The 15,000-nt window shown below is 45.1% G+C and overlaps 1 protein-coding gene and 1 long non-coding RNA gene across 6 annotated transcripts in view; one reads left to right on the forward strand and one right to left on the reverse strand.

Annotated features, from left to right (window-relative positions):
* LOC102729961 (uncharacterized) lies at window positions 1-1,829 on the reverse strand. The gene is made up of 3 exons (XR_014143627.1): window positions 1,690-1,829; window positions 150-300; window positions 1-45 (listed from the first exon to the last, which is right to left on the reverse strand). It is a non-coding gene; the product is annotated as an uncharacterized LOC102729961 (long non-coding RNA).
* The window catches only part of ZEB2 (zinc finger E-box binding homeobox 2), a 130,348-nt gene continuing 115,443 nt past the window's right edge, over window positions 96-15,000 (forward strand). Inside the window, exons 1-2 of one of the 5 annotated variants that reach the window (XM_081814506.1) lie at window positions 96-320; window positions 2,858-2,999. In XM_081814506.1, the coding sequence (XP_081670632.1) occupies window positions 2,927-2,999 (73 nt within the window). In that variant the 5' untranslated portion in view covers window positions 96-320; window positions 2,858-2,926. The other 4 variants (XM_081814507.1, XM_081814508.1, XM_081814511.1 and 1 more) reach the window with 4 other exon arrangements.

The raw sequence follows: 15,000 nt of genomic DNA on the forward strand, positions 1-15,000 counted from the left end.
CCACAAAGATAGGTGGCGCGTGTTTCAGGGTCTCTCCTCTCTCTCCTACAGAAAAGAAAAAGAAAAAAATGTCATTAGAAGAGGCGTAACACGTCAGTCCGTCCCCAGGTTTGTGTTTCCTGGAGTGGCCGAAAGAGATCAGTTCTAACCTGCTCCGCAGGAATAACGGTCCTGCCTCCCGACACTCTTGGCGAGGTTTTGTACAGTTTGCTCCGGGAGCTGTTTCTTCGCTTCCACCTTTTTCTCCCCCACACTTCGCGGCTTCTTCATGCTTTTTCTTCTCACCATTTCTGGCCAAAACTACAAACAAGACTTCGCAGGTAGGTTTTTTTTTCCCCTTTTCTCTCTTTTTATTCTTTTTTTGTATGGTCATCCCCCACCCTCCTTTTATGATTTTTCTCCTTTTAAGTGGGGATGTGAGTCTGAAGTGAGAAGGAGTGTCTGTGGGCAGGAATTTCAGGTGGGTTTAGCTCCTTTATGGCAAGTTTTCCCCAAGAGTGACTTCTTCGATTTCTCTGGCACTCCCGCTCTCTCTCCTTCCTTTTCTCTCCTTTTTCCTCCCCCAAATAATTTGCCCTGTACCTGTCCATTCAGGTAACCAAAGGTGCCTTTTGCTACCCAGCCTAGGAAAAGTTTTATTGAGAACTACATGGTGGAATGAAAACTCTTCAAGGGGAGAGATTCTGCTCTATTTTTGCATCTACTTCCAGTTCATTGTATTCAGCAATTAAAACTTGGCAAATACCTGTTAATAATTACAAAACTTGATCAATACAAACCTACCAAATTCAGGGGCAAGTCTTCCTCTTAGATATGGCAGTGCATCCTCTCCCACCGGAGGAGGCTGTTTTCTAAGCAGAGAGTTGCCTGTTTTTGTCTGCTTAGCGAGTTTCATTTCTTTATTTTATTCTTTGTGTGTGTATGTATGTGAAGTAACACCTCACTTCTGTGATGATAAATAAAGAAGTGAAAGTCCTCATGGAACTTGAGTCGTTTACCAAAGTGTGTGTATGGGGTGGGGGGGGGGTCACTACAGCTGGGAAGAAAGCTGCTGTCAGGATATCAGAGTTTTAAATTAAGGATAACTTTTGAAATTGTATTTTAAATGGCAAAGTATTATAGACATGGATTTAACAGGAGACACATGCACACACATATCCCATTCCATACTTTGGCACTGAAAAGTCGAGAGAGATAGCTGGAGTTCCCAGGAACAGTGATGAGCCCGGCTAACATGAATATGTTTATCTGCCACCTACTTATATATTTTACATGCTCCCCCTATAATGATGAAGGCAAGATTACTAACTCCAGAGTTAGAAATAACAGGCAAAGATAAAGTTTACAGCACAAATGCTCTATCTGTCCCTCACACACACACATGCTCATAAAACTAGCAGCTTACTTTATTAAACATGTATTTATATGCAATCGTGTGTAAGTCTCAGCATGAATACAGACAGGCCAGCTGTTTCATCCCAGACACTTGTGTGACCATTTCCTTATTTCAGGATTTTTCCCAACAATTTACAATCAATAGGAGAGCCAAGAAATGACAAAATGTGTCAAACTTAAAAGTCACCCACTATGCCTAGGTTAAATTCAAGGTGCTTTCTAAATCATCCACTTCCCCTTCTCTCTGCCCCCACCCCCACCCCTCTCAGCAAATGTGTGGAAACTGATACTCACTTTCCAGGTTTTCTGCAAAGCTTCGAGCACAGGAGACAATAGGTGCGGGGCGTGGGGACTAAGTGTGTTCGGCAGAGAAAGGGTTAATGGCCCTTGTGTTACAGTTTGCATCTGTTACATCTTTTATAGCCCCTGTTTAAACTAATCCTCGAGGCACAGCATCTTCCCAACCTCCACCGAGTTTCGGGATTCTCCTCCTCTCCTGCCTGCCTCCGAGGTTCCCCTTCTCCAAGTTTTGACAGTTTCAGCTGAAAAAATGCAGCGCCTCTCTCGATTTTTAGGTACAAAAGTTTCGAAGCCAGAAAGGATACGATCATTTAGTAGAGCTTAAAAGTATTGCCGTAGCGGTTGGACTTTCTCTTTCCTTTCTTGAGGGGATTAAAAAAAAAAAAATTCTACTGGAACTATTTAAGGGAACCAGTGTAGGGGAGCATGTGTGTGAATGAGGTGGGGGAAAATACTTAAGTAAATATTGTCAAAGTGGCGGGGGGGGGGGAGGGGGGGTGGGAAGCGACAGTGTCCAAAGAGGCTTATAATTATACTTCTTATTTCGGCGTGAAACGGGAAATCTTAATTTGGGGGCGGGGGACTGGGGGGAGGCAGAGACAGTGCCTCGATAAACTCCAAAAGGGGAGGGGAGGGGGCGCGGGGCGAGTGGGCTTCCTATAATTACTATTATCAATTTGCCCGAGTGTGCTTCATCCGGGGGCTGTTTCGCGTTGTTTGTTTGTTTGTTTCCTCTGGGGAATGGGGTTGGGGGGGGTGAGACAAGATGAGAGTGAAAGAAAGCCTCGCCTCACCCCAAGTTCCCGAGCCGGGCTGAGGACTTTTCCGAGGAAAGGGTCCGCCTAGCCCTGAGTCAAGCAGCCTTACTGTACCGCCGTGTGCATTCCCTCATACGGTCAGGAGTTATGACTCATTTTGAAGATGTAATTCTTGTCTCTCTGATCCCCTCGCGGGTGCAACACACCAAACAGTAACAAACACAAAGCGCCTCGGGGCCAAGGCTGGGGGTAGGGGGCGGGGAGGGGGCCGCCGAAGTTTCGCTTTGGCGTTGGGGGGCGCGGATGGGTGCTCGCCGGGGCCCTGGCCCGGCTCCCCTGGGCGGCCCGCGCGCGTTTCAATGGGCGCGGGCGATGCCCACATTGTCGCTGTGTTTGGTTGCTAGATCGAGCCTGCGTGCTGCCGAAGCAGGGCGCCGAGTCCATGCGAACTGCCATCTGATCCGCTCTTATCAATGAAGCAGCCGATCATGGCGGATGGCCCCCGGTGCAAGAGGCGCAAACAAGCCAATCCCAGGAGGAAAAACGGTAAGAAGCGGCCCGAACCAAACTTTTCCGGGCCACTCCGCGGCTCAGAGACCCAGGGAGAAGGAGGGGGAAAGGGAAAGGGAACCGAGGTGGCGGCGGCGGCGGCGGCGCCCAGGGCTCGCGGGCGAGCCTCTCTCCGTGGCCGGCGCCGGAGCCCTGCGCGCGCGGCGGCTGGACCCGGGGAGTTGGGGAAGTGCCGGGCAAAGTGAGCGGGGGGCGCCGGGGGGCTCAGAGTGCTGGGGTCCGGCGGGGGCCCCGCGCCCCCACCCCCGCCGCCCCCTCGTGCCCCCGCCTCCGCCCTCCCGCTGCCTCCGCCTTTCGCTCCGCTAGCGCCCGGTCCGCCGGGTCCCCGGCCGGGCTGCGTGCGGGAGTGTCCGGCAAGGGCAGGGCGGGGGCCCGGGCGCCGGGTCGTGCAGGATCCCGGGGCGGGGGCGGGGGTGGCAGAGGAACTGCGAGGGCGGGAGAGGGGGCCTGGGGCTGTGCCTCCGCACGGCTTAAAGTTTCTTGCCGGAGTCTCGCGGCCGCCTCTCCGTACGCCAAGTAACGGTCCGCGAGCAACGGGGCCCGGCCGGGCGCGCCCGGACCTCGGGTGGGAGGGACTCGGCCGACCCTGCGCGGGGTCCGGCAGGGTCCGTGCGGGCTCGGGGGTGGGTGGCTCCTCTCCAGCGAGCTCTGGCCGCACGCCGGGGACTGGAGGGGTCGAAGAGAGCAGGGAGACTTTTCTGGGCAGTTTCTACATGGTCAGGAGGAGCCCGTTATCCAAGCTGAGTCAGGAAGGAGGAAGGAGATGGGGGTGCGAGGGGGACACACAGACCAGAGGTGGGAGATTAAAAGGGTGACTGTTAATAAGGTCTATCTTGGCGAGAGGCAGAGAAGGGATGAAGTAAAGGAAAGAGAGAGAAACAGAGAGACAGAGATCGACCCCCCTAGGTATTACCCCCGAACAAAATCGTGGGAATAAAAGAAAAGTGATTGGCAAGAGCGCAGAAGGCGCCTGGGGGAGGGGAGAGAGCTGGGGACCAGAGAGGGTGCTGGGGGGGAGCTGACAGAGGATACTGAGTTTAAAAAGAAAAACCAACCCCCCAAAACAAACAAGCGAACTAGCGCCAGCTCAGACTGGGAAAGGAAACTTCTCGCTCCCCTCGATCTCAGCTTGATCACCCGGCACGGGGCCGCGTTGACGCTCCTGAGCTGGACGTGGGGACGCGGCGCCGGCCCGGCCTCCGGCCTCCCGCAAACCCAGCCCGCACCTCGCGGGGACCGCCCGGCCCACTTGGAGCAACTTTCCTCTAGAGAGGACAATTGTGCGCGCCCCCGGCCTGCCCCGGAGCTGCGCGGCGCAGGGAGGGGGCGGCTGGGGGCGCAGTGTGGGGTGCTGGAGAGAGAGAAAACACAAAGACGAGAGAATTTTGATTAGAGACAAATGATGCTTCTCTGTCTCTGTCTCTCTAGGTTGTGTGTTGTGTGTGTGTGTGTGTGTGTGTGTGTATCTTTTGCTTGTTGTGGTGGAGGTGTCGAGCCATATGGGGGAGTGATAGAGGAATTTTGGTCAGAAACTGTTCGTTACGTTATCCTGCCTTTTCCCTTTGTGCTGCCTTTGATCTATTTGCTTGGCTTAGTATTACAAAAAAAAAAAAAAAAGTACAATAATATATTACGAGCTGCTTCCCCAAGATCCAGTTGAGGCTGCCTCTTTTTAAGTCAGTCTCTCCTCTCTTTCTCCCTCTCTCTCTGTCTCTGTCTCTCTGTCTCTCTCCCTTAATTCAATTTTTTTCTTCATTCTGCAATCTGGCATTATTTAAGGTGGTCCTTACACAGGAGACCTCCCCTTCCCCATCTCTGGGTAATTTAGTAGACACTAAAATTATACCTAATGTCCCCCTCTCCTCTCTTGTGTTTCCTCTGTTCCTTTTATTAAATGTTGGTTATTGATTTTCTAAAATCAATGTCTGTTGTGGGGCTTCCCCCCCCCCTCCTTACAAGTATCTAAAGCACGGTGCTGATCAACTGGATAACAAAAGCTTTGTGTCAAGGAGGCTTTTTTTTTCTTATGTTAAACAGTCATTTTTTTTGAGAGAGAGAGAAAAAAAAAAAAGAGAGAAAGAGATATAAAGCAAGGTTCCCAGAAGTGTTCTTTTGCAGAAGAGACTGTTTAGAATGTTTGTTTCTGCTTTCCTGCCTCCTCCCACCCCCTTCGGGATTTTGCCACTGCTGACCAGCCTGGCCCCGGCAGTGAGGTCAGGCCAGAGCCCAGGTCTGGGGAAAGAGAAGGCTCCAAGCTCCCTGGGAACCCTGAGGGGTGGGGTTGGTGGAGAGGGAGGCCTGCTGGGGGCTTCGCAGGTGAAACAGAGTGCCAGGGAGGTGCTCAGCATGGACCCCGCAACCATTTCCCCTCCGCCCAGCCACTAACTTGGGAGAAGCCTCAACACTCCGAAATGGAAAGTTGAATTGCACATTTTTTAAGGCATTTACCTCAGACCTTGCGCACTTAACAACAAGCCTGTCCATTGCTTACAGCTTCTCTAACTTTGACTATTACCTGTCTCTTTTTCCAAATAATCTGTGAAAAACATGCTGTGAATTGGTTACTTGTCAGTGTTTTTCTTCAGGTTTAATCTGACTGAGCAATGCCCTGGTTTTGAGAAGCAGGTAGAAGAGTTTTCTTCCCCCTTTTTCATTTTCTTTCTCATCAAGCACATATCCAATGCCTTTCCCTTTGGGGATTGCCAGGATTTATCTGAACTGAGTGGATTTTTCTTCTTTCCTGGATTCATGGAAAAGATGTCACTTTTGAGCTTGTGTCTTTGCTGATAACACTAAATATGATGATGCTTATCAAAATCATATAGAAATTCCTGGAAAGGAATAATGGCAATACTAATCACAGAAGTAAGAAGCTGCAAGAAAAAGAAAAAGAAAAATGGTCATCCAGGAAACTAGAATGGCACTTTATATAATTTTAATGAAGTCAACAATGTATATATAGAGAAAGGCGACAAGAAGAAAAAACATGTAAAGCAGTTGTGTGTGTGTGTGTGTGTGTGTGTGTGTGTTTGAAAGGCTGGTCAAGAATGTGGGTTAGAAGACGATGCTGTATACAATTATTAAAAAGCAAAGGAGAAGGAGGCAGTTTGAGGGAAATAAATGTGCAAAGAGAGAAACAAGAATCTAAAACCCAGCCTTCAAGATTCTCAGACCAGCAAGATGCTTGGCAAAGACAGTGCCAGGGCCAAGTTAATCCATAGCTGACAGTCCCCTTTCCCCCACATGGAAAGGATGAAATCTCTTCCCAGAAAGTAAGATGTGCAGGAGGAAAGGGGGAGAGGGGTGAGGGGGAAGGAGGCAAAAAGCAAGTTGCCGGCAGACAAGAATGTGTGTCGGTTTCAAGAAAGTTCAGTCAGATGATCTTCAGTCGCCTGACTCACTTTGTAACACTTTCACTGAAGCTGGAGAGAGGGGAGAAACCCAGCCCCCCCCTTTTCCATTCCCCTGATTATACCCCACTATCTCCACACAGCCTTGGAGTCAGAAATGAGCACTTGGAGCGGGGAGATGCCCGGCTGTTGCCTGCCACTGGCGGGCCCGGTTGTAACTTGCAAAGTTTGTTGCTTTAGCCCCTTGATTCGGGCTCGGCTCCTGGGGATGCTCCTGCTTCCCTCCGGCATCCTGTGGAGTCTGGGAAGATGGGCCAGCCTCCCCAGCCCATTGCCTTCCAGCATCAGCCTCTGAAAAATCGCACACATACGTGCAGGTTGTAACCAAAATCAAACCCGGAAACTGCTTGTTTCAGAAAAGGGAATGAAGTTGTCTTTTAGATGAAAACTGAATTCGGAGTGGAGGGGAAAGGGAAATGGAAGAAAGACAGAAAAGTTAAATTTGATTTTTCTACAAACTTTCAGCTAAAGGGTTGGGGATTGTGTGGGGGGAGTGGGGAAGATTTTTACAAATGCCTTTGGTCTCTGATTTCCAGTGGTAAAAGAAAAGGGATAAAGTTGGATGTGTTCAGGGCTCTGGACCCTAGGGGAGAAACAAGCAGATGAGCAGACATGATTATCCTTTTTTAAGATAAGCCCTCTCTCCTTACCACTTCCTTAAAGGGAGTGGAGGCGCTGGCGGTGATGCTTAGAGGACGGAGAAGTTGCTTCCGTTTCAAAGATGCTTACATAAAAAGGACAAGAAATGCATTCTGCCCCTTCTTCAGGATGTGGCTCCTGACTCTCCTCTCCGAGAGGTGAAGTTGGGATGGGGCAGCCCGGAGTCAGAGCCCCTTAGTACACACTGAGGCAGGGAAGTTTCCTTCGGATTACAGTCGTTTCAGACTTCGTTATCTTTGCAAGTGGAGAAATCTTTTGCAAGTAGCTTTCTTCATGAAGTTGATGAGTTTATAGGGAGCCTGTTTTGCTGATTCTCAAAGCACTCAGAGGCAGTTTGTGTGGCAGGTACCAGTTCTGAGGGCGCTCCAAAGATATCCATCTCCATCCTTTTCTCTCTGTGGAGAGCTTCTGCAAGTTTCGTCACGCTGCACACACACAAGACTGGGGGCTGTGTATCTAGACTGATCTATTTGTTTTATTTCGGTTTGGAAACACTAAGTCAGTTGGGGTAGAACATGCCTTCCTTCGTAGCAGAGCCACTAGTCTGCTGGCACCCATAATGTGATGCTCCACCAGGGGTAAGGGTGGGCTAAGGATTTTAAACTTTACATTGTTACTCTGTTGCCAAATAAAAATAAATTCACGTCTTTAAGCATTTATTTCCAAATACGAATAAAGCCAAGATTAAAGTTCCCTGCTAAACTGCTATGTCATATGTATCCGATGCTTCCTTTCTTGCTTGCTTAATTTGCTCAAAGTAAAGAAAATTCCAAGAGGTTATCAAACACCCTAATGCCGTATTAAGAATATTTCCTTGGAGAAATGTATGTCTACCCAGAAGGTAGGAAAGGGCGGTGTTGTTAGCTCTCTAGCAGTGCCGCGTTTCTTCTAAGATGTAGGAGATTCTTTTCCTTACAACAGTTTTTGTCATCTGCATTCTTCCAAGGCTTTTAAGGTGCATTTTCTTCTGTGTGAAAGGGAACTCTTTGTCCTTTTCCTCTCCAGCACCGTGGCTTCCCAAGGTAGACACTATTTTGTGCCTGTCACAGAGAGAGGGAGTGCAGGTTTGCAATGCTCACAGACAATTGATTGTCTGCCCTAATGTGTTTCATTTACATGTTTATAACGTCAATGGTGCTGGGGTGTCCACTGTACCATTCATTCCCGCATTCCCACAAGGGGGCAATTGTCTGAATGGCCAAGTCAGACACCTTTTTGATTGCTCTTTGGTTGTCTTTTTAGAGCAAAGAGATAAAGGAGGAAAATCTGTGATGCAGAAACACTAGTTGAAAATATACAGAATTAAATGTCACCACAAAAGCAGATGTTAACATAAGCCCAAATATGCTTTTTAGCCAAGATGTGAAGGTTGAAAAAAATAATGCAGAGCAGAGGGAAGGATGATTTAAAACCAATAAATATGGCCCTATTCCCCCCCCCCATTTCTTTTCTTTCTTTAGCAATCAGAAGATGAAATGTGATTTTCCTTTTCATTTTTAAGCCTTGAAACATCTAGGCACCTCCCTATTATTTGTATGTTTGCTGTGATTTGTGAATTTTGTATATACTTACATAGCTCTGTTTATACCAACAGCATCAGCTTACCACTTGGAAAATCTATTGAATGACTATTTGGGCTGTGGGGAGTGTAAACTTTTAAAAAGTAAGATCCAAGTATTTCTTCATGCAGCATTTTTTAAAAGGAAAGCAATAATAATCAGCAGACTCTATGGAAGTCTTTGCCTTAATAGCTATGTGCCAAATACTTTTATCTTGAGTGACAGTCCTGTCAGAGTGAAAACTCTCAGGAAAAGTGTAACTAGTAGTTACAAAGTAAATAAAGAATTTCGTTTTAAGGTGTTCTGTACTGTTTTTATACTATGTGTGTGTGCGCGTGTGCGCGCGCGTGTGTGTGTGTTGTCTTGTGTTTCCTCTGAGAAAAGTGAGAGGAAAAGCCATCCATGTGTGTGCTTTTGGCTTTTCTCTTCATTCATTTCTCCCCTACATATTATGCATATATGTATCACACATGAATACATCTGCTTAAAAAAGAAAGATTTCACAGTTCAGATGGTGCCTTGCTGGTTCACTAAGGTAATACAGTTATTAGAAGTTGGTCTAATTTCGCATGTGGTCCATAAGGAGAGAAAATACTAACTCTTGTGTCATCTGGTAGGAGATAAATAGGGTGGGGAAACTTTTATAATTTTGTAGTGAATTAGGGAGAAAAAATTGCCAGTCTGTGAAAAGATTTTTGCCTCTCCGGGAAGACACGCACAGTAGCTGCACCGTTAGCTGAACCCCTGACACGGCGGTCTTTTGAATGCCTTAGGTATGATTTCACTTTCGCTCACATCAATGCTGACCTGAATGCCTTTCATATCTGATCCGCTGTGTCTCTCCCAGTAAACATCCCCTGAGGGGAGAACAAAGAAAGGAGCTCTTCTTCTTCTTAATCACAATTCAGCCCTTTCACCGCCGGCAGGCTCCATTTGCATTCTGCCACAGAAAGCCAAGATGAAAAGAAAGAGAGAGAGAGAGAGAGAGAGGAGAGAGGAGAGAGAAGAGGAGAGAGGCAGAGGGTAGTAGCTGAGTAAAATAACTTAGGTGTTTGTGGCTGTTTGTTGGGCTTTCCCTAGTTACCAGCCTTATATAGTTGATGCTTGACCAGGCCCTGTCCCTCCTGACAGGCATATAGTGTTACAAGATGGCATGTCTGTACTATTCATGGCCACCCGCTCAACACTTGAGGTAAAAAGTGTCAGAGAGGGATCAAATTCTCCCTCAGAAGCCTGTTAGACTTGGGGTCAGGTGTGTGGACTTCCCACTCTCAAGTGCTGCCTACTATTTGGCTTTACTTATTGTTTATCATCAGACCAGGGAGGTGAGGGCACTTGGGGGGGGGGTTGAGGGGGGGCAGTTGCCGCAGCTGGAGACTGCTCTGGAGGAGAGAAAGGATAAAGTCTCCCAAGGCCCCCGCTCTGGTTTCGGTGATGGGTGTCTGGCCCAGAGAAAAAGGGAGAAGTGCTTACACCCAGCCTGAACACACTGATAAATCTTCAGGAAAACTGGAAAAGACTTTCCCATTTTTTCCCCTGACTTTTTATGATAATTCATATTTTCAAATGAAAGGGGAAAAAAGCCAAGAAAGAAACTCTCAAATGAGCCAAAAAGGAAAAAAAAAATTCTCTGAAAAGAATTTTAGGGGGAAAAGTTGTTCTATTTTAAAAAGCTTTGAGGGCTGTAAAGTGCCACGTTTTTCACACCTTCTCCATACTTTTTTTTCAGATTTTTTTAGTATGTTTAACATTTGTGAGATGACAGCCTTTTTGTATCTCAAACTGGATGCTTCAAGATTTGTAGGGAGGGGTTGGTGGTATTCATGTTCTCCTCAGAGAGAAAGTTTATGCCTCAAGGGCTCCTTCTTACTGGGAACTGTTTAAACCCTCGCAGGCGGACCTGTCAGGTTTTACTGTGTTATTTGCCTCCATTTTCAACATGCAAAAGTAACATGCAGTTAATGGTATCGGAATGAGACCACAGCAAGAGCAGAAACCTCTCGTGACAACTTTTCAGCTACATTATCTTGCTCCTAAACTGTCTTGTCTTTTTTTTTTCCTTTCTGAAACCACTTTTAGATACCAACAGTTTTTCAACATTAGATTAAGCCCATAATGCGCGTGCGCGCGCGCGCAGGCGCGCGCGCACGCGCGCGCACACACACACACACAAGTTTAGAAGTGCAATCGCTTCAAACAGCAGAGTGAATAATTGGAAATGGGGGCTTTTCTGATAGCCATTGTTCGGATTTCACTTATAAGAGTAAAACTAGCGGAGATATTAGAAGTTGTACACGAGCATGTGACACAGATTCTTGATTTTTTTTTTCTTTTTCCCAGAAGATTTACAGAATTTACAAAAAGAGATTATCCCTACACCTTCCACCCCTCCTATCCACCCCCATGACCCAAGCAATGAAGGATTTAGGCAGATTTACTTCAGTAAACACCTTTGGACACTTGGGGAGAAAGTGGGAGTCTGTTTGCAAAAGGAGGCTTTTGTTAAGTGAGGTACCGGGATAATGCTTTACCAGGCAGCTGTGATATTAACCTACCCAGCAATGCGGGAACACTCTTTAACTCTTTGAACGCCTGGCCCTTTGCACTCAGCAGATAAAATCCTGGCTCTCCAAAGACACCCAGAATTCTGGTTCTAGCTAGCAGTTTATTATTCAGACAAGTCTTATAGACATGAAAACTGTTCAAGCTTTTAAAACAATGTGGTTTAATTAGATGAGGTGGACTTACATTGCTCATAAGCCCTCCAAATGGTGGTTTATAATTGGCAAGAAAAAAAAAAAAGGAATCAAGGCAGCACATTAAAAATTCCAGGAAATATCTTTAGAAAAGCTATTTTCATTTCCAGCTTTTAAAATATTAGACCATGGTAGCTAGAGGGAATAAAGCAGCTGGGGCCTCTCTCCTTACTATAAAAGACACCAGGAGTTTGTGATGAAGAAAGGGGCTTCAGCTCAAAAAGCTATAAGAGGCCAGTTGGGACAGTGACATTATCACAGCCCCCGCATCTTTTCAAGGGGGAAGTGTTGCCTATCTTTCGGAGCTTGGAAGGTCATGTGAACCTCAGAGGCAGGGCCTCAGGCCCACTGTTACCAACTTAAGACTTGCCAAAGCAAGCAGGGAGACATTTATAAGAGGAAGGAGTTAATGGTTATTTTTTGCCGGGCACAAGAATAACTTTACAGGTGTTGCATTCGGGCTTAAATAAGATTGCCTTATTTAGTTTTGAAAAAGAGTGTAGGTGTCAACGTTCAAGCAGCCACAAATGTGTGAGAAAGTAAAGGGTATGAGACATGACAGGATTAAAGGTGTTTGCTATGTTGTTACACCGTGTGTCAGGCTGCAAGCTCCCTTTGTCACAGCCTCCTGGTGATTTGACAGCGCAGATCTACTTCCCTTCTAGGTGAGACAGCATTTTTTAACTGGAGTTATAAATACGGTACACCCTTCGAGTTGCACCCTGCCTCCCAGCTCCACGAATCCTATTTGAAAGCATCTTGCCCTGGGACACAATGAACAAATGCTGTATACAGGGGGCTGTGTGCTCGGGGGCCTGGGTATCGCCAGTATTACAGTAGCTGGCATTGACTGTTGTTTGGCAAGAAGGTCCTCTGCCAAATCATCCAATAATTAAGTTTTATGTTATTTGTATGAACGACCAAGCATGCAGTATTCCTTTTCAAATCAAAGGGAGGCTTAAAATTACTTTTTGAACACTTTCAGACCATGGTCAGGTCACAGTTTGGGGGCTGAATTAAAATGATCTCATTCATGATCTAATTGAGGTTGGCAAAACCTTAACAGTAGCAGGAGTACATAAATATAAATCAAAGACCAAAATTTAGCAAATCATATCATTTGCTAGAAATCTGCTCATGAATTATTCTCCGATTGCCAACCCAGAAGTTAAACTTTGTCTCCCCTCAGCAACAGTAACTGTGCATATTTTTTCAGGCTCCTGACAGGAAAGTTAGAGGAGCTGAAAAGAGAAGGAAGATGATCAATGTTTCATCAGATATTCTGTGTTTGTGACCCAGGAACATATGATAGCTAATAAAGCCAAGTACATTACAGTGGGTGCTGCAGTCTGGGTTAGAAATTAATAACGGGCTTCCGAAAACCAGACTTTGGAAGAGCAAGCAGTGGGGACACGTAAGGGATGTAAGGGAAGCAAACATTTCGAGAAGGATCTGATTGAACTTTGCTTTCATTTTTCAATTGAGGAATGTAATCGTCATAATGATTTATGATTTTTTTTTTTACAAACTTAGGTCTATTAGTAAGCTAGTTGAGGGGATGAGATCTGAAGTAAGTGGGAGAATTAAAAGGCAATATTGAAATGTTAGTATACATATTTAAGTTACCTTTCCTTTTTTAAAAAAGATTACTATAAAAATTAGGACTCCAGATAGTTTTTCCTATAATCTATGGGATTAAACATCATGTTCTATTGTATCTAATCTGTTTTTAGTTATTCTTCATTTTTCTGGGTTGCCGTGTGTTATTTCAACTTGAACCCACACATACTCTGCTTTAAACTGGAGGAGACCTAATTCTGAACTCGACTGTTTCGAAGTTAAGGTTTTAAATCCCACTTAAGTGAAGATACTCTTTCAGGCAAATGACAAACGCAGACCTGGTCAGTTTAGCTAACTTTATCATAAGAGCAAATATATGAAGGTGTGTTTTTAAGTCACAACAATACGGTGGAAACATTTTTAAATAATCTCAGGTGATAGAGGTAAATGACTACATTCTTCTGGCAACAGGTCATTGTCACTAATGACTTCGCATGACAAAAAGTCAAAACATATTCTACATTTAAAAAATGTAATGGATTCCTTTTCACTAGTTAGGTTGTTAATATGACAATATAGTGATTTTTGTTCTTTGTTTTATTTCATATTTCTTTTTATAATCAACAATAGGAAAGAAACGTACTCCTGACAAGGTGATAGACACTCCCTCCTAAAAATAAGCAATCAATAATAGGTCAACAGAGGAAGATAGCATTCTATTTAAGATCTGAGATTTTTTTCTCTGTCCTGAACAGATGAGTAAATTTCAAGGAATTCAGTGCCCAAGTGATCTGTAATGTAATATATAGACTTCACTGTTTCTTAGTTTAAATTGTATTTATATTGTCTTGTATATCTGAGTAACTGTAATCAAAGAAACTTTGCAATTTGCCTATTCTTGGAAGTACCTAAGTTTCTATTTTAGACACAAAGCACATCAATGGAAGTGTTTCACATCATGAGATTTCTCAGTTTTAAGAGGTGAGGTTTATATATAAAGAACTCAGTAAGCTGTGTTTTCATAATAAATAGATCCATTAAAAGGGAAAAATCTCTAAGCAAAATGGTTGTCCTCTAAAGATTTCCCATCACCTTTGCTCTGCTAATGGGAATTTGAAAACTAAATACAGCCCATATGCACATATTCCACGTGCCCACATACACAAATAGACCCTAGAACCCCAACTCTGAGACTTTTCCTCTCTGACTTTCACTACAATCATACAGCTCATGAATGAAATATATTCAAATGAAAATAGTAGAGGTGAAGAATTAATGTAGACCCCTGTTTTGTAGGATTTATTGTAAGAAAAAAAAAAGTGTTCCCTGTGCCACATGATTCTTACAAAAGTTACTTGCATCTATTAATCTCAACTTTAAGTGTGTTATTTAGGATAAATTACAAGCTTTGTGCTTTTAAACTGTTCCCCCTTCTCTCCTGCCCCCCGCCGTATTCCTTCAATATTACCAGCCTTAATGTGGATTATGCTAACTTGATTGCAAATTATTATGGTTTTTAAAATAGCATTCAGGAGTCCTGGATAAAGATGATTTTAAAGTAGTGTTTATAATATTTAAAAGGGAAGAAAAAGGGAGGGGATTAAACTATACCGAACACTTAGAAATGTGTGGAGTTTTATACTTGTGCAGATAAAGTGTGAGGTATCCTTACCCTGTGAAACCAAGACCACAAATGATATGTGTCAGTAGGTTCTTTGATAGGGCTTCTGGCCACAGTGTTTTTGTGCTGTCAAACTGCTATGTTGAACAAACACCTCCTCTGGGACAAAGTGATAAATGCAGAGACAGGCTGGCTTCAACCAGTCTCAGCAACCTCCTCAACCACACCCCCCCACTCCCAGGCCCACCTCTCCCTCCCACAATCCAGCCACCTCCCCACTTTTGCTTTGCCCCTTTACCTGAAATTGACATTTATAGAGAGATGCCCAGGGCTTTCCAAGGTGTCAGTGGTGAGTAATTATTGATACTTCCCAAATCTTTGAATCAATACTATGAAACTACAGGCAAAGTC

This window comes from Leptonychotes weddellii, chromosome 3 (genome assembly GCF_054177405.1).
Source record: "Leptonychotes weddellii isolate Sample4059 chromosome 3, ASM5417740v2, whole genome shotgun sequence".
NCBI classification, from domain to species: domain Eukaryota; kingdom Metazoa; phylum Chordata; class Mammalia; order Carnivora; family Phocidae; genus Leptonychotes; species Leptonychotes weddellii.